The sequence below is a fragment of the Drosophila serrata genome, unplaced genomic scaffold, assembly GCF_035046125.1.
Source record: "Drosophila serrata isolate PLE 108 unplaced genomic scaffold, ASM3504612v1 contig_276, whole genome shotgun sequence".
NCBI lineage: Eukaryota > Metazoa > Arthropoda > Insecta > Diptera > Drosophilidae > Drosophila > Drosophila serrata.
In genome coordinates, this window is record NW_028257174.1 from 10387324 (window position 1) to 10411856 (window position 24533).

Below are 24533 nucleotides of genomic sequence, written 5' to 3' on the forward strand. Positions count from 1 at the left end.
TAAAGAAAATCTTTGAGTTAGAGCCTTTTAATAAACAATTTAGAAGGTTTTCTTTGACTTGTAATTTGCGTGTGTGTGTGTTTCGTACACCAACTCGGCGTTGAGATCTGCAGCGCTAAGCAATGCAAAGGGGTGAGTGAAACAACACTATTATCTATTTTCTTTTATCCTCGACTTCCTCTGCTTTCGCGCGCGCACTTTTTTGCTTCTCTGGCTTAGCTCGCTCTCGCTCTGACCAGTGAAACCTAAGAGAGCGAGAGAGCCGCTCAAGAGATGCGATCCGCTCTTGTGTTTATCAATTTTGACATTTGAAAAGCGGTAAATCGCCGCGGCGTTTGTTTACCTTTTTTTTCTCTTGGCAATTTGTAAATTTGGGAGTCCAAAAAAAAGCACTTAGCGCGAGCGAAACTTAACGAAACTTTACATTTATAATTAAATACTTCTGACCCTATTTTAATATATATATATTAATATTTCTATTGTTATTATATATTAATATTTAAGATATAATTATTATATACAATTAAAAATTTTTTTTTTTTTAATTTAATCAAAAGGGAAATTATTACATTTTATGTATACATTTTTAATATATCTTCTATTAGTTTTTATTAGCTTTTAACGCATATGGATTGATTCTCAATGATCCATTTGTATGGATATACAAACTTCGGTGTGCCGAAGTTAACTTCTTTTTTAAAGCTATTTTTTTAAGGATATGATTATTAGCTAATTTTATGTGATGAATTGAAAATTTCAAAATGTCATAACTAAGCCAAAAATTAATTAATTTCAATTTGGAAAACAACATTATTCTAGCTTTGATAAGGTTTATAAATCTGCATACTGAATTTTATAATTAAATTTTTTGTCAATTTTGGAAAATTTTAGCCCCTTAATTTTTTTTTTTTTAAATCTCAAAATTTTTTTTTTGGTTGATGCTGATCGGAAATTACCCCTTCACTTTCTTTTAAGTTTCTGACTGAAGGTGCAACACCATTTTTTAATCGATATTAACTACATTTTTATATGAAATTTTTTCGACAAATCAAAATGAAAAAACTCAAAACTAAGCCAAAAAACCAGTAATTTCAATTCGGAAAGCTTTTCCATGTTAGTTTTTAGTAGGTTAATAAATCTACATACTCAATTTAAAATAATAATGAATTCAAAATTTTGACATTTTTTTTTACAATTTTAACGATGTAACCCCTTAAAAATTTTTAAAATTTTTTATTTTTTCCCGAGATAGCTAGATCGATTCGCTTTTTGATGCTGATCAAGAATATGTATGATTTATAGGGTCGGAAATGACTCCTTCACATTCTTTTAAGCTTCTGACTGAAGGGGCAATACCATTTTTTAAACGATATTAGCCAATTTATATATAAACATTTTTTCGACAAATTAAAATGTAAGAAACTCATAACTTGGCCAAATAGGAGTTAATTTCAATTCTGAAAGCGTTCGTATGTCAATTTTAAGCAGCGTTATAAAACTGCATAATCCATTTAAAATGTGAATTTTTTGAAGATTTTTGAAAATTTTAATGATGTAACCCCTTTGCTTTTTTTAAAATAATGGGAAATATCTTAAAAAAAATTTTTTTCGGCCGGAGATGGCTTAAAAGATTCGCCTGTTGGTGCTGATTTAGAATATATATGATTTCCAGGGTGGAAAATGACTTCTTCAAGCTTTTGACTATATTTATAATACCCTAAAAGGGTATTGAAGTGTATCGAAAAATTACAACATATCTCAAAGTATTTAAGGTTGAAAGCTGATATTTATAAAATGTTTTGAATGGGCAATTAATTTAGCGGTGGTTTAGTTTTAATGCGGATTTGAACACAAACATTTCTTTAATGCTCGTAAAGAAAATACCCATAACAAATTGTTCTTTTACTGCTCTTAAGGGGCATAAACTACTGATTCAAGTTAATCGTAGAGGTCACTGGATTTTAATTAATCTTTATGGCTCAACCAAAAGGGCAAGTACCAAGTGCCTTGTCCTTGGGGGGAACGCTTTAAAGTCACCCCAAGCGATTGATATATAGTTGGCGGATCGTTATTTACGCCCGCAGACAAGTCGCTGCCATGTGTAAATGTCATAACTTGTATCTGTCGATGACTGTATCGACGGGGACTGTCTGCTGCTGTTCCTTGGCCACGGTCCCTATTCATTGGCGAACAATGTACTGTGAAAATACTGCGGTTACAATAAAAATAAACAATAACATTTGATGGGAGATGGGGACGGGCACCATAAAACATTTTCCATTGCTTGAGTGAGTCCCTGGACCCGGCTCCTCCGGCTCCTTTTCTGCCGAGGACTTTGCTGCCGTCTGCATTCTGCCATTTCGATGCGATTCCATTCTATTCGATTCGATTCGATTCGATTGTCTCCTGTCAGGCTCGAGCTGTGTTTGCGTTATGCATTTTGCATTAGCCTCGAGTTCCATTTCCATTTCTTGCGGATTGCTCTGGCATTGTACCCCCTCTCGTATGCGTAATATCCGGTGCGTAATTAAATGGAGGCACAAGACTTGTATCTTTGAGCAGATGCCCTGCCGAAGCTTAGATACACTTTAGCAAAAATCTAGTTCATTTGCGACAAGAAAGCAAGAAAAAGGAGTAGTTTCTCAAGGTCCTGCTATAGTTTTTCTGAGAGATAAATTGTCATTTTGTAATCCGCTGCAACTAGAACCCACAATATGGATCAGAAAGTAGCTAAAAAGTGTCAGTCAGATTAGTTTGGTTTGCAGCGGCTACCGCACTTAGCATTTTGCATAACACACAACATGTCCCGCGGTTACATTCACCTGTCGTCCTCAATCCTGGCACTGCTGACCACGAATTTGTTTGCGTGTGCGTGTGGGCAGTAATCTGTACGTATGCGGAGGCGTCTATCTCCCTGCACGTATCCAAAGCAGAGGAGCTTGGAGGCTTGACAATGCCAGGTTCGGGGATATTCGGAAATTCGAAAATTCGGATACGAAAAAAGGGATAAACGGTCGAGGCGGAGAGGAGGTTTTTCAGGATTAGGCAAAGCCAGGCGCAGTGCGAAACTGTAGCACACTTTTGTGTGTCCCATTTTCCCCTTTTAAATGCGGAATGTCCTTGAAGGGATGCTCGCCTATACTCGTATAAAGGGTATAGATGCCATGAGCCTGAGCATGCATTCCAAAGGTAGCGGGAATGGGTAGAGGAAGCGGCCTTTGGGGCACAATAAAAAACCAGAGAAGGGGGTAGAAGAGGGTAGGATAAAGCCCATAAAATGTATAAACACAATTTTCACTTCAACTCAGTCTTTTGCCAGCCTTTCACTTTGTTGCTCCTGCCCCGTTGCCAGGACTCAAGAGATTGCACTGGAAAACTTCCTTAGCTTTCTCCACACATATTTGCATGTTTTTTTTACGAACTTTTTCTTGAATCTGTGTGTGTGTGTGTGTGTGCTTGTGTGTTTTTGTGGAGTGTGTTTAAGGAATCAACTGCCTGCCCGCCTGTCTGTCTTGGCCCAAGGGAGCCTATCGCTTGTGCAGGCATTTTATCCTTTAACAACGAACACCTGGCGTATGCTTAATACTGCATTTGCTTCAAAGCACATGGTGACTTCCATTATCTTTGCGAATTCCATTGAAATTGCCTCAAATTGGCATGCAATAATTTGAAAATTATCTTAGGTAATTGACTAAACGGCTATAATCAATTACTGGCCCCAAGTCAATGGGCAGCCGTACGGGGGGGTGGTGCATAAGTCTCACCCCCACCCACACCCATTATACGACCCCCGCCATTGTCGTTATCCTTGCTGCGCATCAAGAGTCACTGCTGAGTGGCTTTGATTAACTGTCATAAGTATGTATTCCTGAACCGACTCCATGGGGGGGAGTCCTCGTCCAAGGATTATCCTTCGTTAAACAGCTTATGTGCTTCATGGGGGGGCCCAAAGCAGTTCGCATTACATTCTCCAGGACAATGCACATACGTAATTTCAGATTTTTACCCATTGGGTGAGGGTAGTGCATCCATCAGAGGCGTCTGCTACTGCTGCTGCTGCTCCCTAAGCCTTTAGTCGGAGCAGCCAATTATAAACTGCAATATGAGGTAATTTCACATCACTTGCTGCAAATTCTATTGTTTGCCAAATAAACGCATTACCCTGGCAGGGTGGGTAGCGGTGTAATTTCTCTAAACAAATTGAAGGATCCACATCGCTGAACTGGTCCTGATTGGCAGAATGGTTGTGTTGCTGGTTGGAGATTACTTTCCTTTGTGTTTCAGGAGTTATAGGAGTTATAGGGAATTTGAACTGCCCAAATGGACTCATTACGGTGCCATCAAGCATGATATTTGCTTATTTTAATTGTGATTATTAGCTCGGGTAATAAGCTTATTTGTAGGTTTGATAAACCTTAGCTACCGAAATTAATTAATGTCAAGACAATATAATGGAATTTCTGCAAGCTCCAGATGAGCTTGATTATGCGGTTCGTTTTTGAATTTTTTTGTTAAGAAAATTGCATTACTATCTCAGAACTAAACCAAGAGAGCCTGAACCCAAAATATTTTTTATGCCACACAGAAAAATATGCAGTTTTTTTCCAGCTTCCCCCCAGTTAGATCATAAAGCAACAGTTTGCCAGTACCACATTGCGTATACGTTATATTCATAGCCATGAACAACATTGTTAAGGATTGCCTGCATAACGAAGGACCAAGTGCAAAGTTGTTGCTATGATATGGGGACTAGATGTCCCTGGGTGTGAATAGCATGTAGGGGAATGGGAATGGAAATAGAGAGGGGACTAAGGTGTGTGTGTGTGTGTGTGTAAAGGGTATATAAATCCTTACTGCAAAGAGAACACAGAACTACAGCACTTACCCGCACTTTGCGAACCGTCTTGCGGCTGTCGTTCCTTATTTGGACGGTCACATTGACATCCTCGCCATGCGTGTACCATCCCTTGTCCAAACTGGCCCTTAGACCCACGCGTCCATCGTGTAGCAAAAAGGGCTTGTCCACAGAACCTTGAGGACCGCCGCAAGGACCCACGCTAACGCCGCCTATGCCACCGGTGACCCCGGCTCCAGTATGCGGCGGCAACATGCTGTCACAGTGCTAGAAATGTAACCAAAATATTAGGGAAATATATATACAGGAGGCGCTCCCTTCACTCACCTCCTGGAAGGACTTGCTGTAGTTGTGAAAGGGATCATTTGGGCACTTTTCAATCTCGCTCTTGCTTCGTCCAAAGCGACCGCTGAAGCGAAAGGATTTGGGTGAGAGGCGTAGTTTGGGAAAGGAGTCACCCCGCTCGGATTTGGCCTTTTGCTTTGATCCGCTGGCAGGCTGCGAGTGGGAGTGCGAATGGGAATGAGGATGGTTGCAGGGATTTCCGGGATTGCAGAATGGCTGCTGCTGCTGCTGCTGCTGTTGCTGGTCGCTGCCACCACCACCCTCAGCACTGGTTGGGGGCGTGGCACTGGCCGGCGGTGACTGGGCACCATGCTGGCCACCAGCAAAAGCGGCAAAGTGTTCGGGAGCCAGATTCTGATGAAAGACGTCCGTGCGATAGATGACCCTAACACCCATTTTGACAGAGGCGCGGCGATGGAACTTCTCATCGGTCTTGTCCGCTGCAGGATCACAAAATATAAAGAAAAAAGAAAGAAAGTGGAAAAAGCCAGGAGGGAAAAGAAGGGAGAAAGAGAGAGGAAAGGATCCTGATTAGTAATTTAATTCTTGTGGAAGTCCTTTATTTTTGCCGCTGCAGTTGCCACCGCCGACGCTCGCTAAGCTTTCTTTTTTCAATTAGTTTCAAGGATCTCCATTACGTATCCTGCTTATTTTCCGGTCTTAATTTTGTGCTTGAAGTCAGAGTCCGTCTTTAGTTCGAATGCCAAATGATTATGAATGCAAGTATTTATAATATCTTTACGGTATTATCTTTTGCCTCAGGCAGGCAGGCGGCTACTTGAACGGGTTGAAGGCTCCAAGGAGGCTGTTCACATATTAATTAGCTGGGGGATGGAGTCATTACCAGGAAGGGAAGTAATATATGGACAGCCGCCAGGTGCCCAACTTTACATGAAACAAATCGAAATGGAACATTTAGAAATGGCGGGAAGAAACAGTGAGTGAGTGAATGAGATGGATAGATGCAGGTCGGGAGTGGGAAGAGTGACAAAATAGGATCAACAACAAGAGAGATCAATCACAACAACGGTAGGGATGATCAGGACACACTGAGACAGAAACACACACAGAGAGAGAGAGAGAGAGAGAAAGGGAGAGGGAGAGCAAGCTACAACACCAAGAAACGAAATGGAATAGAACGGATACGGATACGACAACAAGTTCTGAACGGAAACACACACACAGAGAGAAAGAGAGAGAGAGATCTCATTCACATTCCTTCGGGGTTATACAACATTCACATTCACAATCACATCCACATCCGGCCGCCAACCTGCTTACCTTCGGGGGCCGTGCACATACAGGCACAGCAGCCGCGGCAGAATAGCTCAAGGAGCCAACGGGTCAGCAGATTGGGACGCTTATGCCTGATCTTGGGCTCCGCGGCTCATATGGGCTCATCGTCGCTAAGGGACTCTATGGGAATATTGGATAACGGGGGCGATACGAACGATATACGGGCTAATGAGGGGCGTGCGATAATGAGAAATGGAGTCTTAAGTGCGAGAGTGTGTACAGTGCGTTTCATATTCAAGCCCTAAGATATTATTCACCCTCCAATTCTATACATATTTTCACCAAATACATGAATAAACTTAAGTAAATAACCGGAAATTGTGTGGACAATGGGGGGAAATTTGAAAGGAAACCAAAGCTAGTCAAATCACACAGATCTGTAATTAAAGTAGCTCCTTCAGACTACTTGAACACAATGGTAGTGCTTTTGTGTCCAGTTGGTACTTGAGAGCAGCACGTCTTCGGTTATGTCCTGGCTGATAGCGTATGATTATGGAGGAGGAGGTGGCCAGTAAATTCAGGAACTTGCCTGGCTTGGGGCGGTAGCAGAAAGACAGAGGGAGAGAGGGAGCTTTGCATGCTAAATGCGACAATTGAACGAGTGACAGGACCACGACCACAAGCATGACCAGGACTCGTCTTGGCTGGCGGCAAGTCGCACGCTTTCATTTAACAGGATATTGCATATCGCAGCCATGTCCTGAACAGCGACAAAAAAAAACACAAAGAGTCTATCGGACATCTTTCGCAGGGCCGCGGGGTGCCATGGAGCAACTGAAACAATATCAATTCAGTACCAATCTGGGGATCTGAATCTCAATCTGAATCCAAGCCGACGGCTTCGTTCAGTGAAAGCATTTAATATGGATTTTATTTTTGTATTCATTTTCCCTATCCACTTTCGGTCTTCTCAGAAAAGAAAACTAAAAAAATAATGCCTCAATAGATGGGTCCGAAGTAACGATTTACAAGTGTTCTTTAAATCAAGCTCAAATTAAGCATAAAACTAAAGTGATTCTTAAACTTTTAAAGGGATTAATTAAAATAATATTCAAAAATGCAAAAAATAAACTTTCTTACACATAAATCCCTACTAATAATTTTCTAAAATAATGCAATTTTGTTTATTAAATGAAAACGTCTTTGGCCATATCATGTTTCAAGTGTTCAAATGATACCATAGGATACCAGAGGATAGCCAAAATTTGGGTGTTTGATTGTAAATAAATGAAAACACCTTCCTCCCCCCCTTTGTAACTAAAAAATGTAGCTGTAGGTAAGGTAAGGTATACGAAAATAAAACAAAAAACCGAGTGGAAAACGTTCGTTATACAAAAATCAATCACAAATCTCCCCCTCTTGTTGACGTCAGAGGGACGAAGGATACAGGGGGGGAAAAACCTTCGTTTCGGGGCAAAATGGGCGTGCCAGCTGACGGACTGATGGCGGCAGATGGATAGATATTTATATACACATATAATTGAGCTCCCATGGCACCCGTGTTGATTGTCGCACAGTCACAGTCACGGTCGCCGGCGGAGATTCCCATTTCCCATTTCCCATTGGGTTCTGTCGATGAGTAGATTGGGTCTGATGGGTTGGGAAGAGGAGGAGGAGGATGAGGAGAAAGAGTGCTGCAGGTGCTGGGTGCCAGGAGATGCCAGCAATGCGAGTGTAGAGTGTGCTTCAGGTGTAGCCAGTCCCTGTCCGTGTCCGCGTCCGTGTCTGTGACCCAGTCCCAGACATTTGTCGACAGACTTTTCCCGTGTCCTTGCCCATGTACCCGTGCCTGTGTCTGTGTCTGTTAACCTGGCCAAGACTCGCCAAGTTGGTCTGTGTATCATTTAAGGCAGTTGACCTACTTTAAATTCTTAAATTTCCTCCTTTTTCCTTAACACAAATTAAGTAAATAGTCAGTAATTACAGAGCTAGTATGGTTGAGTTTAAAGAAATAATATTTAAAGAGTAAAGAAACTTTGTCAAAATGTTGTTCTTTTTAATTGAGTTCTAGTTGAATTTGTACCTAAATTTAAAGGCTCAAATGTTTAGTTGTGGTTTAATTATAAATTTAAAAGTACTATACATAGGTTTATCAATTATATATCCTTATTTTTCCCTGAAACATATATTAATGCAAAGTAAAAGCGTATTTTTACTACTACTAATGCATTACTTAAAGTGATTTTAAATCAGATTTTAATAAATGTAGAAAAATAAATATAAATTAAATAAATTTCTGGACAAGGATCTGATACATTCCCCTCCCTTTACCCCTATACTACATATATAGTCTGTAGAGTCCCTGGTGTTATCCTGGAACTCTGTTAGTTTCAAAGACTTACCAATGAAGCAGCGGACATCGTAGCTGGTGCCGATCGGGGCTCCATAGTATCGCTTGGCCGGGACCAGCTGCACACTGGGCGGGGCATGGGCGGATAGCGACAGGGTGAAGGGATGGGCGCCATCGCCCAGGCGCTTCATCAAAGCCTCCTGGCAAAACGAGATACAGAGAAATGGGGACAGAGTGTAAGGCAGATGCGAATACCGTTTTAGCATTTTGATTGATTCTCGCAGCAGCCGGAGGACGGGCAGCTAGCTTCAGTCCTAACCCAAGGCCGTGGCCAAAGTCGGCGTAATTGCCTCAGTTACAGGCGAATCGGATATGTTTATTTATTTACCACTTTAATTATGCATTTCGGCCTTGTTGTTGAGCCTCAAAACAAAAGCAAAAAAATAAAATTGTTTGGCTGAAGCTGTTTCTTTGTCTGATTCCGGATTCGGATTTGGATTCTGTGTTATTGCCCGGCATTTCATTTGCATTTGATTACGCACATCTGTATACATAAATAAACATATAAATGTATATATAAAAACCTACAGATCGATGTATATAGGTATTCTGAAGTGGAACTTGTTCAATACTAAAAAAATCTATAGTTTACTTAGGTGTTGCTTAATATTTGTTACATATTGTATATTTTTTGTTTAAAGTAATATGAAATATGTAATTTAAATGACAAGAATATATACATATATGTAATGATAGGGACTCGTGATTATTTGAACATCCTTAACTGGTAGAGTCCACTCTAATATATGACACGGTATACTCATTCATATGCCAAGGACTAAATGTTGGCGCGTGTACTTATTCCCAGGTTGCCTGGGACAACGGTAGCCACAAGGACACTGGGATCCGACAGGGTCTGGCCTCAAAAAGGATAATGATTATGGGACTTAACCGTCGGGATGCTAGTGAGCTTGCAAGTTGTGAACTCTGAACTCGGAAAAATTGTATCGGATGCGTGAACTTTACCATTCGATAGCCCTGTCATCGTGCGCCATCTTGAGGTGTCTCCGGTATCCCTAAACCTTTTTCTCGCCCTCAGCCTGACACCTTCTGTCTTGGCTGTTGTCCTGGCAGCAGCCAGGATCCAGCTATCCAGCTATCTATGTACCTATCCCGCTTTCAAGATATCCAGCTATCTCTCACTCCCTTCAGCATTATAATCAATCGCTGGCGAATCTCTTTGCTCGGCCCAGCTCAATCTATCAAATATGTACTGCAACAAGTTGTTCCTTTTCTCGGTATATATATATTCCTACACTGGGGAAAAAATAGGGTTTAAGGGGAGCAATTTATATGTCAGTTGTACTCATTATTTGTAAGTAAGTTAGTCCCTCTTTTGAGCCTTGTAAATATTAGAAAAGGCTTAAACCTATACAAATTACACTCACTCTAGAGGAAGCTACATCCCTTTTCTCCCAGTGTCGTATTTCCTTTGAGCAAGCATCCCAAGTTCCCATCATCACTTTTGTTTGCCTAGGCCTATTTTCGTCCTGGCTTCCCTCTCCTTGCCTTCATCTTGGCCGGCTCTTGTCGCTGGGCAAGTTATTAAAATCAAATTTATTTAATTATGCGTGCGCCCCTCTTGGCTGTCCTTGTCCAAGTCCCTGGCAAAGTCCCTGCCCCTGTCTAAGTCCGGTAAGGACCCTAAACGGATACGGTTGCCAGTGAGTCCATAATACTGGACTTTTTTGGCTAACCAAATTCGTTAGGAAGCAAGGAGGGAGAGCTGTTTCCCGCCCCATTTTGTATTGGAAATGCGGCGACGGCAGGCAAATAAATTATTCCTTGTCAAATTTAATAAAAATGCGAAAAGTTGAATTCGAAAGTTTTCTGGCCAGTCCCCTTGGCTTGTCCCAAAAACAGGGTCTTTGGAATTTCGAGAGCCAATGGCAAACATTTGTTTGGCTTTTAGCTAAATTAAATTGATTTTCAATTGGTTTAAGTGCATCGAACTCGGAGGATTCCCGAGGAACAACGGAACAAATAAACATATATATACATATATTTCAATTCGAGGGCGCACGTGAGATGTCAGCATCCGGCGTCCGGAGTCATAAAAATCCAAGAGTGGGGTCTTTCGAGTGACTCAAGGACTCAGCCCGGGGACTTCGCCACAGTCAGTCAGTTCGTCATAAAGACATTTGGTATTAGCATTCACCTATCGAAAGGACAAAAGCAAATTCGACTAAAAAAAATGGTTGCACGGCATTGAAATAATCAAATTAAATGCAAGCCAGCCTGTCAATTAGCGCATTTAATTCCAGTTAGTTTTTTATTGCAATCAGGAATTGTATATTGTTTTCAATCAAATGAGAAAATTTGATTTAAGTTAATTTGAAACAATATTGTTTATATTTATCTATGATTTAACTTGAAGCTATAATTCATGTTAGAGCCAGGTCTATTAACCTTAAAGTTGAGCTAAGCTATGTAGAAATTTCAGCTGGAATCTTTTGCTGACCAGCCAGGACTCACTGGCATAGACCAGGTGAAATTTCAGCCAGGACTCACTGGCATAGACCAGGTGAAATTTCAGACGCTCCCCAGCTGGGCAACGCTCTCTCCTCGCCAATGAGGTGCCAAATGATGGCGTTGCAAAGCTCTGCAAATTTGCCAATTATTTATGGTCCTGTGCAGCGAGGCGCTTTCCCCGATGGATTGAATTGGGAAGGACGGATGGACGGATAGATTGGGTGGCGAGGGGGAAGTGCCACAGTGCAGCGCTCCCGCAACGTCATCAATTGTTAATGCCGCCGCCGAAAGTTGGACAGCTGCTCGACTCGCCCGCAACTGCCTGGGGCTCTTGCTGGTGGATGCTGCAGGATGCAGGATGCAGGATGCAGGACCCCGACCTCGACCCGGGGGCTCCGGCATGCATAATTTCAATTACTATGATTACCTGCAGGGGACTGAGTGACTCCGGCGTTGGTTCCTCGAGACGTGGCCAAATCTGATGCAGCGACATGATGGCCTCGTTGCAGAATCGTAGACCCATCACCTCCTCGTCCTCGCGGCCATAACTGAGAAGGGGAAAATATGAAAGAGGTCTTTTGAGTATTTGACTCAGTTAGGAGGCCGAAATCAAAATGATTGTTTTGCTGAAAACTCAAAGAAATCGATATAGCTGTGCCACAGGGGCGTATGAGTAATCTCACCGGAACGTGAGCGTCAACTGGGCGTATACGCGATATCCCTGAATGGCTTTGGGGTCGACATAGACAATGCCACGCAACACGGATGGATTGTTGCCGGTGAGCGTGATCTCGCGGGTTGGTAGATACAGGGTGAGCACACAATTGGGTGACGTCTTCTTGTAGACACGCTGGGTGCCAAACTCATCCCTGTGGGTGGATCTAAGAGGGAGAGAGAGAGAGAGATATACAGAGGGAGAGAGATGAGATTCTGCCACAAGTCAAGGGGCACCACCAGCGGGCGGAGCTCTGTAGCCAAAAAACAAAGGCCAAACTCAGCAGCAAATAAACAAGGTGGCATCTATAATGTTAACATTCCATTGTAAACAAAATAACAAATGCATACAGTCGAATTTCCTCAACTTGAACTTGTTCTTAAACCTTTATCTTTAAATATGAATAAGATCAAAGTGCAAATTTGAAGAGCAAACACTTTCTAAATGAAAAAGCTTACAGCTTACTATATAATCTATAATTTTTAATGGGAATTAATCTTCTTTAGCTTAGTTTCCTAAGCTTCTAGTTTCTATACACCCCAGTTCAAGTCATTGAAGTTCGACTGTTGACTTTTCTAAGTAATGTATAGTAATATAATAATCAAAAATCAACAGCTACTGTTAAGTTAAATATCAAAATCTTGGCCAATTGGTTGAATTTCTTGATGCCAAATCTAAAATTTGCATTTCGAATTTCGAATATTAGAATCAACGTAATCTAATTAAATAATTATGGGAATAAATTCGTAGAAATTTATGATTTCATGGGCAAAAGTGCTGAAATGTCAACTGTTTTAGGTGGATAATGTGTGTGTGTGATGGTGTAATGTGTGTAAGCGGTGAAGTTAAGCCAAATGTTAAGTCCATTATGTTTGTATAAATAGTGCACTTATTTTTGGAAATTTGTTTAATTATTTACATAGAAAAGTTGCCAATTTTAAGAGAAAATTGAAGTAATTTTTTTATATAAAGCCAGATACAGTTTCATTTCGTCAAAGTCTTAGCCGATCCATTAACATAAACTTTAATTTGGAATTTTATGATTTCTAAAAAATAAATTTAATCAAATGGAAAATTAGTGATGATCTTACAACTACAAACTCGCTATTCTAATTTATTTCTAAGCTCTAAGAGCTGTACAAAGTTAAACAAAGAAGCAAACTAGTGAATATATTAGGTAATGGAGTAGAAAAAAATGCTTAAGTTATTTAATAACATCCCTGAAACTTATTTCTAAAAAAATATTAACCGGTATAGGTAATGATTATATTTTTAAATTTGATTCATTGGGGGAGTAATTAAACAAGAGACTATATGAATAGATTTTTAGGCTGATTACATTCCCTAAAGTGATTTGGAAATGTGTTTAAAGGTTGATTACCCAAGACTATAAATTTGAATCCATGAAACTTACGCTATGTTGCAAGTATATACTAAATTATATGTATATATAAATTACACATTTGTAAAATAAAGTATACTGATAGATTTTAGCCATTCTCTAAATCATAATTATATAAACTAGACTCCCATTTTGAATGTCTGATTGATCCTGGGCAAACTGCCACCCGAAATACATTGTAAAAATCCTCTTTTTTGTCACATAAGAAAGCATAACATATATTTGCCAGTCCAAGTCCTAGTTCCCCACATAGTCAAAGTGCTTGGTCAGTTGTGCAGTTCAAGGCTCACTAATCATTGACTCAATTATGGCCAGAGTGGCAACCGCAACATGCTGCTCTTCACACGCCCCGGGAAACCACAGGAGATGGAGGAGTTCCACATACAACTCCGCCGGACAGGACACTAAACGGCTCTAGAATTCTATTTCCTTGCCGCAGGCTTTTGTGGCAAAAATTAGAATGCAGTCAATTTGGCAAATTAACGCTGACTCTGGTCCAAGTGCTGCCAGGATTTTGTACACATTTTGTGGGGGGAACATTCATTGATTCTGTGGCCGGGATATGGGGACCAAGACCAGGACTAGGACATAAGGGAGTCCTGCCTGAAACTGCGGTTTAGCCACGTTTTTGTCCTTTCAAACCGACTTGCTCTGACCTTCTCTGGTTGCCAATGGGACTTAGTGTCTCTACAGTAGAAAGAAAGAAGGGGATGTTGCTGAGGAAAAATCTCTTAATCCCTTGAAGTCTTCTTCCTTTATCTGAAGATATATTTTCTCTAATTTATGATACTTTCTGTAAAAGTCTTCGTCAAATACTTTGTGCCACTGTTAGTTTCTTTCAGTGCACTTGCTGCACACGCACAGGTGAGCAATTAGCAGGAACTGCAGCTGCAATCAGCGCAGGACCTTTTCCCGGGCTAAAAACTGGTCCGGGTGAGCTCCCAGAAAATATGCAATCAAAATTCCTGACCCGTCATCAGTTCGTGGTGACGAATGCTTAGATAAAGCGAACGCAGGACCACAGAACCTGGGACCTACATAGCTCCCTGCCAATTATGTCACAGTCCTCGCAACTCCAGCTAAGTGTTTTAATTAGTTTCATTTTGATCATTTTGCCATCATCAAAATGTTGCCAAAATTAAATTGTTGTCCTTTTGGCAAATGGAAATATATATATATATATATTTGCTGGAATTATAATTTTGAAAAGTTTCCATTTTAAAGAATGAAATGAGACTATCAACATTTTACGACCTTTCTAAAATGTACGTTTCTGGAAAATTACTAATTAGCAAAGGTCAACTTACTGAAGCTCAAAATAGAGCAGTTCTTTGTGGCCATAAAGGACAGGGTATTTATAGAAATTCTGCGTATTTTATATATATAGAAACCTTTATATTTATAGGTAGCTATTATGATTTGTGATTTCTGAGCTACTTAGGACATAATTGAGTTCTTTAGTCTACTTGATACTTCCTTTTGTGTTGATTTTATAAATTAAGGATTTTCTAGTCAGGTAAGCCTTAAAGTTTCCTCTGGGGGTTAGGACACTGGACTCTGCGGTGCAAAAACAATTCTATTTTGGGCCCAGGCAATCAGTTGTTCTGGGCCAACTTGACCGCAACTTGCAGCTGCGAATAGGTTAAGCTTGAAACCAACTAAGATGAAAATCAGAAGGCAAGCTACATATCTCACAGTTGTCTAGAGTGTGGGCCATGTGAGATGGCTTCAAAGACCGCAGGTTACAGGCTTCAGTCAGGAGTTGGGTTTGGTTTTAGATGACCTGCAGCTGAACCTGAAGCTGGAGATTTTCCCCTAGCTCAGCGCATAATTAAAATTTAATGTGACAACGCTGAAAAAAAACCAGGAGCAAAAGTTTCAGCTTACAGCATCCTGCGGCTTTGGAGGCATCAGTTGCCGCCATTGTTCGAAAGGACTTTGAAATAATTCCAAATTCCATTGCTCCGAGGCTAAAGGCTGCTCTGATTGGGGCTGTCGATGCAGATGCAGACAGGATTCAGTCGCAGCTGGATAGATAAACGAGAAGAGCTTCTATTCTATTCTATTTTGGCATCATAATAATCATACCAAGGGATAAGTACGCATATGTCAGGCGCCAACTTTTAATTACATTCGAACATTTGTTGTTGTCGAAATTCGTTTCATTTCGTCGCATATTTATAAAAAAAAGTTTCACCAAATCCACTCGATATTAAGTTTCACATTTCGGGTTTTCAATTTCCCCGGCACACCGCTGAAGGCTAACGAGCTGGTTGCTGTCAGCGTGTCCTGGCGGAAATGCAGGATTGAATCCTGCAAAACTGGCGCCACAAATGGCAGTTTGAACTGGCCATTAAAGCCGTTTAAATTACCAGCATTTTTTACTCATCACAAATGCTGTTTTATGGCTGCAAATAATGTAATGTGTAAAGCCTTTATTAAGGATTGTTTTTGTAAGAGTATAATTTAAGTATATCTCTTAAGGCTTACTCGCCACTAACTTGAGCAGTAGTAAAACTTTTCCCCAGAGTCAGACTTCTTGTAATTCCAATTAAAGTTAACTTTAACTTGTTGACTAAGGGTCCTGCACACTCCACACTCCCGACCCGGTTATCATCCTTGCTCCTTGCTCGCTTCGAGTGTAAATTTAATTTGCGGCCAGGTGGCTGCCTCATCAGGAGGCGCGGCAGGTGAAGGATAAGTATTCCTTAATTGAAATACATTCAGCAAAAGCATCGCTAGGACGTTCGAAATGTGGTTTGTAATTTGATAAATTGAGTTATCTAAGCTTAAAAATTGTAAAATAAAAATCTGAAAGATGCTGTATTAATTACTTGCTGCTTAGAATTGCCAAATAATTTGCAGCATTTCTCAAACGGAAAATAGGAATAATTGGAAATGCTGCATATACATATGTATATCTCTGTGTATTCGCATTGTGTGTCCTTAATTAAGGATAGTTATTAGCAAAAGTTATTCAACTGAGACTTTGAATATGAATATTATTTGGCCAGTAATGATTTCCCAACAAGATTTTGCACTCTGACAAAGGACATGCATACACACAGGAATCTGTGTGTTTCAATAACTATCACTGACACTGACACTGACACTTTGGCTTTGATCAAGGCTAGTCTAACCGCATCCACCTCGACGGATGCCCATCTGCATCCTCTTCCATTTCCGGGTAATCCAGGACTATGACAGGGCTTGATCGATGAGGCTGGGAATTGCTCTTAGTGTCCAAGCTGGCCAAAGGTAATTGTAATGCAATTAATGGCTCAAGGACGATGCATCCTGCCTGGTTGAGGCAGGAAATCAAATGGAAATCGGAATGGAGAATGGTGAATGGCGAATGCTGATGGAGAAATAGGTAAATCGAATAAACCTGATATCAACAAGGAGAGAGAGAGTCAGAGCCAAGGTCGAGCACTTGGCCACTCAGCCGGCTGTCCATCCTTTCACGGCCAAGGCCAGGACATTAGCCACAGGACACATATAGGATTTAATTGCACTAGAAAAGGTCCTGCTCCTGAACAAGCAGTGACCCTGGGAAATGGCGTGATTCCATCAGAGCAGCCAGGCAGGCAACTCAATACGGATAAATGTCACGGAATCGGTGCTCCGCTAATTTGATTGATACACTTGTCAGTTGTGCTGGCATCCTGTGGCCTCCGCCTCCACCTCTATCCCACCTCTGCCCCACATCTCCTGCTCATTACATTATTCAGCCGCTATTCAGCTGCTGTTGTCGGCTAGTAATTAATTAATTTGCCGTATTTCACAGTTGATTGATGGGGGAGCGGTAAGCCGCAGAAGAGGTGTCATAATGCCAGGCCAAGACATCAGGCTTTAATCCGATTTGGTCAGTTTCTGAAGGGTATATATAATTATATTCCTATTTTATTATATCCTTGCAGGGTAATTTCATTTTAGTCAGAAGCTTAAAACAATGTGAAGGAATCATTTCCGACCCTATAAATCATATATATTCTTGATCAGCATCAAGAGGGGAATCGATTTAGCCATCTCCGGCAAAAAAAAAAAATTCTCAAATTTTTTCGAAATTTTATAAGGGGTTACATCGTTAAAATTATCAAATATTGATAAAAAATGTTTTTTTTTTTAATTTGAATGGAGTATGCAGATTTATTAAGGCAATTAAAACTAACATGGGAAAGCTTTCCGGATTAAAATTAATGCCTTTTTGGCTTAGTTATGAGTTTTTCAATTTGACCCTGTAATTCAATTCCAAACTGCAAAGGTATACAAACTTCGGCTTCCCAAACTTGGTTTCCTTTCTTGATTACTATATAATTTTCTACTTAAGGGTATAACCAATTGAATAGTTAATGCTCTGAAATTGAATGTCAGTTAAGACTTCATCTATTTAGTAGCGATTTTACGCTTTAGTATTTTTCATTTTCTAATTTTCTATTTCCTTTTTCATTTGAAGTTTTCCACCCTACAAAGTCAAAGTGCAACACGAACATGTATACAATGCCAATTAAGCTGTCAATCCGCTGTCCACTGAACAGCATAATTACTTCATTTTTACCTCAAATTGAACTTTAATTTGCTCGCCAAAGACATGTCGTTCTGTTACTTGCTTCTGGTTACTTTCTATATTACTCGCTTCTGGCCACTTGAGGCTCTTGTCGCCTTATTCCCAGGGTGAACTTTATACCTTATTCCGACAAAGTCAGAGCCCTGACGGCTGACTTCTGGCTGTTGCTCTCATTGTTTTATGGATATTAAGTAAGCCTTGTTGTAGTCCCTTCGTGCAACAAGTGGCAGGCTAATGAGGATGGCTGACTCCTGCCATAGGATATAGCCCGCAGATTTGGCGAGTGGCTTTCAAGTTCCTCCGGACTGCCTCAGCTTCCAGTCCCTAGACCCTTCCATCGGACGATTGCAGTAACAGAGACTGGTATTTAAAAAATGTAATCAAAGGCAAATGCCTAGCCCAGGATCCTTCTTAATAAAACCACACTGGGAGAAATTAGGGGACACCCATATTAGACACCCATATTAATTCAGATATTACCTACATATATATATCCTGTAAATCAATGTAGACTTCTCTCAAAAGCGTCGACAACTGTGGAAATAGAAAATATTTATACAGATATTCACAAGGGAGAGAGAATGTTCCACGAAAATTAAATTAAGAAATTATAAAAGATAGCTAATGAATACCGCCTTACTTGAAGGTTTACAATTATTAACTTAGATACGAAATTAAATCGGAAAGGAACAGGCTCAAGTACGACTTAACTCGATGCTAAATTTAGATGAATTTTAATTTGTTTTCTTGGCCGAATTGATGGATTTTCCTTTGGTTTACATATCGAGTTTACTCGTACTTTTAGAAAGGGAAGAACAAGATAGACAAAAGACGCTTCTTCTCCTTTTTTTCGCTCAGTGCATTGGCTCCACTCTTGACAGCCGAGCATATTTCGAATGGCTGCTTTTTATTGTTCTCATTGCTCGCCTCCTTGATTATGCGGCGTATGCTGTTCGCTGCTTCTCCTTAGCAGGACATTAAGTATGCGCCCGAGTGGCTGCTCGGCTATTGAGTGTGCTGTTGGTGGTGTTTGGGTATCGAGTGTGGGGGCATGTGGGCATGTCTCTCAGTGTCTGTTTTGTTGTGTTTTAGTCAAAGAACCAACTACCTGGACGCCTCCAATTCGTATTCCTCCCCAGTAGCCATATCCACGAGTAGCTCCTCGCTTTGGAAGCTAACAGAGCGGCTAAGATTGTCATCGGCGAAGCTGGTCTCCGAGGAGGAAGTTGCAGATGCACCTCCTCTAGGGTTTCCTAGGCCTGCTCCTGCTGCGGCTCCTGCTCCTGTGGCTGCTCCTGCTCCCGCTGCTGCTCCTCCCGGTGCAGCTCCCGAGCCTGATCCTGCTGCTGCTCCCACTATAGATGATCCTGGCGATGAGGCTAGACTCCGGCAGCTCACACTGTTGCCCAGGGGCAGCAGCTCCATTAACTGAGCCAGTCGGCAGAGACGCTTATGACCGCCGCCGCCGTCCTTGGTGCAACAGGCGTTGTTGTTGTGGGCATATGTGTTCGGCGAGAGACTGTGGCCATTGGTGTGGCTGTGGTAGCTGCTGGTGTAGCTGCTGCTCAGGCTGTTGCTTTGTTCGGCGGTGGTGTCGCTATCGGACCAAGGATGATGTGTGTGTGCGTGTGTGTGGGTGATGATGATGATGATCGGATGTGTGTGTGTGTGTGTGTCGAGTGCGTGAGGAGAAATGACAGAAAGTTGCGTTATATGCTATGTAAACGTGTGTGCCGCCATAATGGTGGTATATATGTATGTATGCTACGGTCTATACAATACAGCTATGTACATTTTCATGCTCATTTCATTTTCATTTGTCGCTTTTCACGTTTCGCTGTTCGTTTTTGGGCTTTTCGCTTTGGCCTTTTCATTTCATTTCACTTGATTTAGATTCTGGGCTCTATGGGCGAGTTTTTATGACTGAACTTGCGTGTGTGTGTGCGTATATATATATATTACATATATATGTATATATTTATATATATTATTGTGTGTGGTTGTACATGTATGTGGCATTTAGTGTTGTTTTTTTTCTTTTTCTTATTTTAGCTTGGTTACTGTTACTGTTTCATTGTTTGTTCATTTGTTTGCCTCTTGGTTTTGTTTCATGTTGTTTATCGATGCAGTTTCTTTCTCTTTTTTGTTGGTTTTTATGTCATTTTATTCTTTACGACCTTTTATTTTAATGCCTCATAAAAAGTGTAAAGTTTTCTTGCCTTCTTGTCTGTCTTTTGGCCACGTTTTATTTTGCTTTGGCTCTGTACACAAATGTTAAATGATGTTTTTTTTATTTTGTACAAACATTTATATACTTGGATTTACTTGAGGGTGCGACATGCGGGTGTTGGTTTTATGGAAACAGGAGCGAAGGGGATGCAGTTTCTGAGCTTAATTAAATACAATTGGTAACGCCAGGACTAATGTACACTTTGGGTCACATGGCGTATACGTGATTAAAGCTACATTACCGCACCATTAACGATTCATTCAGCCTCGATTGAGCAAGTTATACATAGTATATGGTTTAATATTACACACTTAGCAGCTAGTACTTAATTTTAGAGCAGAAATCGAAAAGATAGTTGTAGTGACACCTTTGAGATGGAATTTAAATCAAAACTTATTCAGAAATTAATTCGTTTAGTTGCGGGCTTATTAGGCTTATTAAATATTAGCCTGGTAAATTAATTAAATGAATTCGCATTTGAATAGTGGCTTTTTTTCCACAAATAACAATTGCAATATTTACACAATTATGTTAATAGTAATAAGAGAGTGGGTTATTTAATTGACTTGCTTGTGTTAGGAGACGCTTTACCGCTGCATTTCACAGGTTTCACTATGTTTATGCTTGTATAATATTTATAATATAATATAAATAATTAAATTCAGAAATATATGCAGTTTAAAATTCGATGTTCCAGGAAGAATAATCTGCCTGAGGTGTGCCTGCCCCACAAAACAAAGCAAAAAAAATTAATAATAAACTTCTCTCGCTTTTCCTATGCCATGAATTTAATTAAAACTAAAGCCAGACCAAGAACTTGAGTCAATAATAATGTGACACAGAAAAGAAACTGAAAATAAATTGTGCATTATGAAATTATTTACGGAATTTCATCAGGACGACTCTCGACCTCAACTTCCCGTGGCAAAGCTGTTGCTAAGTTGGCCGGAATTTCATTCTTGCCGAGATTTATGTACGTTTCCGGTAGGCATTGTGTGTGTGTGAGTGTTTGCGATATTATTTTTATTGTAATTTAATGAGTTCTGTGCCGAGGGCAGTCCTTGGAATTAGGAAGAGGAAAAGCAGAAAGAGAATCAACGGCAACAACAGGAAGTGTGTGTGTGTGTGTGTCTGTGTGTGTGAGCCTCGGGGGGATTTTATTATTTTGCGGCAAACTGGCAAAGCCCATCATCATCAGCAGCTGAGCCAGCTGAGACAGTTCGCAATTGTGGCTTAATCAGTCAGCTGTCTCCAGCTCCTGCTCCTGCTCCTGGTCGTAGTCCTGGTCCTGCTTCTGGCATTAAGCCCCACAAGCACTTGGAACTAGGACTGTGTGTCGAGAGCATAAATATGCAATGCCAAAAAAATATTTACTTCGATTCTTGGAATTCAGAAAATATTGATACACATTATCGGATTTCTTTTAAAACTGAAATGTACCTTTAAGGAACAGAAATTTCCAGAGAAGATTTTCCAGTTAAGGGGGGAAAACTTTATCCATTATAGATAGCAAAAATATGCAATGCTATGAGATTCTGGGAAAACATCATTCGATTTTCATTTTCAGGGAAAGTATTGATAAGTTGTGAACACTCGTTATACCCTTGCATGGTATAATAAATTGAGTCAGAAGTTTGCAACTCGGTGAGGGACTCTTTTCTGAGCACATAAAAGATATAAATAACACACGATCAATAGCTGCTGTCTATCTAGCTCTCTCTTTCTCTCTACCTCTATCCCTCTCTCTCTCTCTCTCTCTTGCGCTCTACCTCTATCTCTTAGTCTCCCTCTTTACCTCAATCACATTCTGTATGTATAGCTCTCTCTGTGTTCTCCGAGATATCGCTTTCTCCAAATCTCTCTCTCTCTCTGCCGTCTCTCTCGCTCCCACTTTCTCTACTTTTCTCGGAGACTATAAATACCAAGCACTGCGGTCGCTCTGGCCTTAGTCTGTTCGTGGCCTCCCCACTGTTCACATCTGCAGTGATACATAGTAATTGTGATAGTTATTGTGCAATGCATCTGAATAGCATCTGAATAGAAGAAGCTCAGAAGTAATGGTATAACCTTGTGTCCTCTACTGCGGTAAGTCTTAATCATGACACTTATATCATCTATATACCTGCTATAGGAGCGATCAGTCCTAGAATCAGCCGTGCTAGCTATGCTTTTATTTTTCAAATAATTCCCCAATTGCCAAATTTGAATTCAAAGTGATGCAGCAAATTATTGATATACAAGCCAACTTTTGTAGATATTATTAATTGCCATGTAATTATCCTTTACCTCCGCCAACTTCGAACCTTTAGAACTGACTGTGTGGGTGTACTTCGCCTACTAGAATATTGATTCTCTTAAAAAATATAAAAATTCATGCATTTTTAAAACTCAATTTAAGAATAAAGAAATAAATAAGAAAACAATGACAAAATCTTGAAGCATTTAAGTCAAACTTTAAGTGTATAGAATTTCTTAACATATTGCATGTAAATTATAAGATAATTGATAGCTCTATTACATATACATATTTAATTAATGATTATTTAGTATTTGCGAAGCTTTTACTTGTCTCCAATTCAGAGTAGCAATGAAAGCAAATTCACTTAAGTTATATTTGATTCAAATCTGTTCTGAATTGGAAATGAGTTGGAGACTTGCGGAAGTAATATAGTAAGTTTAGTAAAAAGAAAATATTTATAAAACTATAGATGCTATAGATATCTTTTAAAAAACCGAGGTTAGTCGTTCGCTACACGTAGAACCATTTACGTTGGGGTTCCGTGTTCGGCGAATCCCCAGCGGAAATGACCTTCGGGTAAGGAACTGGAAACGGCAAAAGGCGTAGCAATTACAGGTGGAAGCCCTTCTCGTATGTAAATCAATCAATAAGCTATCAATTACTTGCTTATGGCCATACAGAACGAGAGAGGGAGGGAGGTGAGAGCGAGTAAATAGAGAGGTGAAAGCATATATATGCATGTGCGTGTGTGACACTTTGTTTATTAATAACTCAAAATGCCAGCCGCCTTGGAAAATGGAACAAACTTGTTAGCTAGGCTCAAAGTCTTCAGGTCTTGAGCTCTCTGTGGGGCTGACAGGCGAATTTCCCGGTAATGGAGTCCAATTGTGTGTACACTGTACACGCACATGTATGTAGGCATTCATTAAATGCCAATTTATGCGTTCGAAGCTCTGCTCTCATATAAATTTAACGACACTGGCCGTCGCCATCGTCCGTTTATGGCCAAAACGAGTGCGAAAGTACTAAATGAAAGTGAAAGTTTCACCCGCCGCACACACACACACACTCGTAACAAACATATTGATTTAGATTTACATACAAAATCCCAGAAAAATACCCACAGCCAGCCACAACTCTCAGATAAAAGCAATCAAAAAGTCTAGGCAGGAAAGTACACACACACATACAGTATAGTCCCTCTTGTGTATATTTGGGATCAAAATTCAGGCTAAAGCAAAGCAAATCAAATCTATATTTTGCAGCTTAATATTATTAAAAACTATTCCCTTTCAAAAATCTATGTTTTGCAACTTAATATTATTCCCATTCTTCGTCTTAATAAATCAGTAATATTCTTTATTATCTCCTTTAAAACTAACTATTCCTTCAAGTAACTTAATATTTTCACCCACAAATACTTCAACTTCCAGGGAAAATTTCAGCAAAATACCAAGGATAAGCAATGCCTAGCATGAGGTTTTGGAAAAATGTCGTTAGAAAAGCGCCCACAAAGGGTGTGCAGGATACGGGTGTGGTTTCTCCCTATGCGCATATTGATTGGTTTGTAGTGGAGTGTTCTGCCCGCATAAGTAGGCAACGCGGGCTGGACGAAGGTCTACCCGGTGCTTCCGTTTTAATTATGTGCGGGCCGAGATTCGAGACTCGAGATTTGGGAAGTCCAAGTTTGCCAGTGGGCCAGACGAAGAAACAAATGGTGCCGAGCAGCTCGAGTCAAATTAGCAAACATTTTGGCAAATATTTACCCACAAAGTCTGCTCTTCCCGCACCGTCAATTGGCCAAAAGCCCTGGCGATCAAATGAGCCGCAGCTGTGTACACACGGTGGCTCTAAGAAGGACTGAGTCAGAGACGAAGACGAAGACTACGGTGTGTGTGTCGCATCCTTCAGGCATTTCGGTTAGAAGTTGGAAGTTTGCCAGGCCAAGAGTTTGCCCAGAAAAGGACGAGCGGAGTGTGTGGCAACAACTTAGCAACAGCTTTGAGAACCAACGACAAAGTTGACTGACTGCCTGTCGTCCTGTCCCACCTCGTCCTGTGTG

General features: G+C 40.5%; 2 protein-coding genes across 2 annotated transcripts in view; both read right to left on the reverse strand.

Moving 5' to 3' along the window:
* LOC110181931 (uncharacterized) overlaps positions 1-24533 on the reverse strand; it is a 53959-nt gene that overhangs the window by 6766 nt on the left and 22660 nt on the right. Inside the window, exons 2-6 of the mRNA XM_020949866.2 lie at positions 12002-12199; positions 11746-11866; positions 8839-8986; positions 5183-5640; positions 4886-5122 (exon numbers count right to left, since the gene is read on the reverse strand). Coding sequence (XP_020805525.2) covers positions 4886-5122; positions 5183-5640; positions 8839-8986; positions 11746-11866; positions 12002-12199 — 1162 coding nt within the window. The remainder of the gene's footprint in view (positions 1-4885; positions 5123-5182; positions 5641-8838; positions 8987-11745; positions 11867-12001; positions 12200-24533) is intronic.
* LOC147643357 (uncharacterized) lies at positions 17878-21230 on the reverse strand. Its single transcript, XM_086836462.1, has one exon. The coding sequence runs from the start codon at positions 19425-19427 to the stop codon at positions 19107-19109; it is 321 nt and encodes a 106-aa protein (XP_086692588.1). The 5' UTR covers positions 19428-21230; the 3' UTR covers positions 17878-19106.

Bases quoted from the DNA above. Each gene is read 5' to 3' on its own strand.
- LOC147643357 (XM_086836462.1), bottom strand. From the start codon at position 19,427: ATGGAGCTGCTGCCCCTGGGCAACAGTGTGAGCTGCCGGAGTCTAGCC.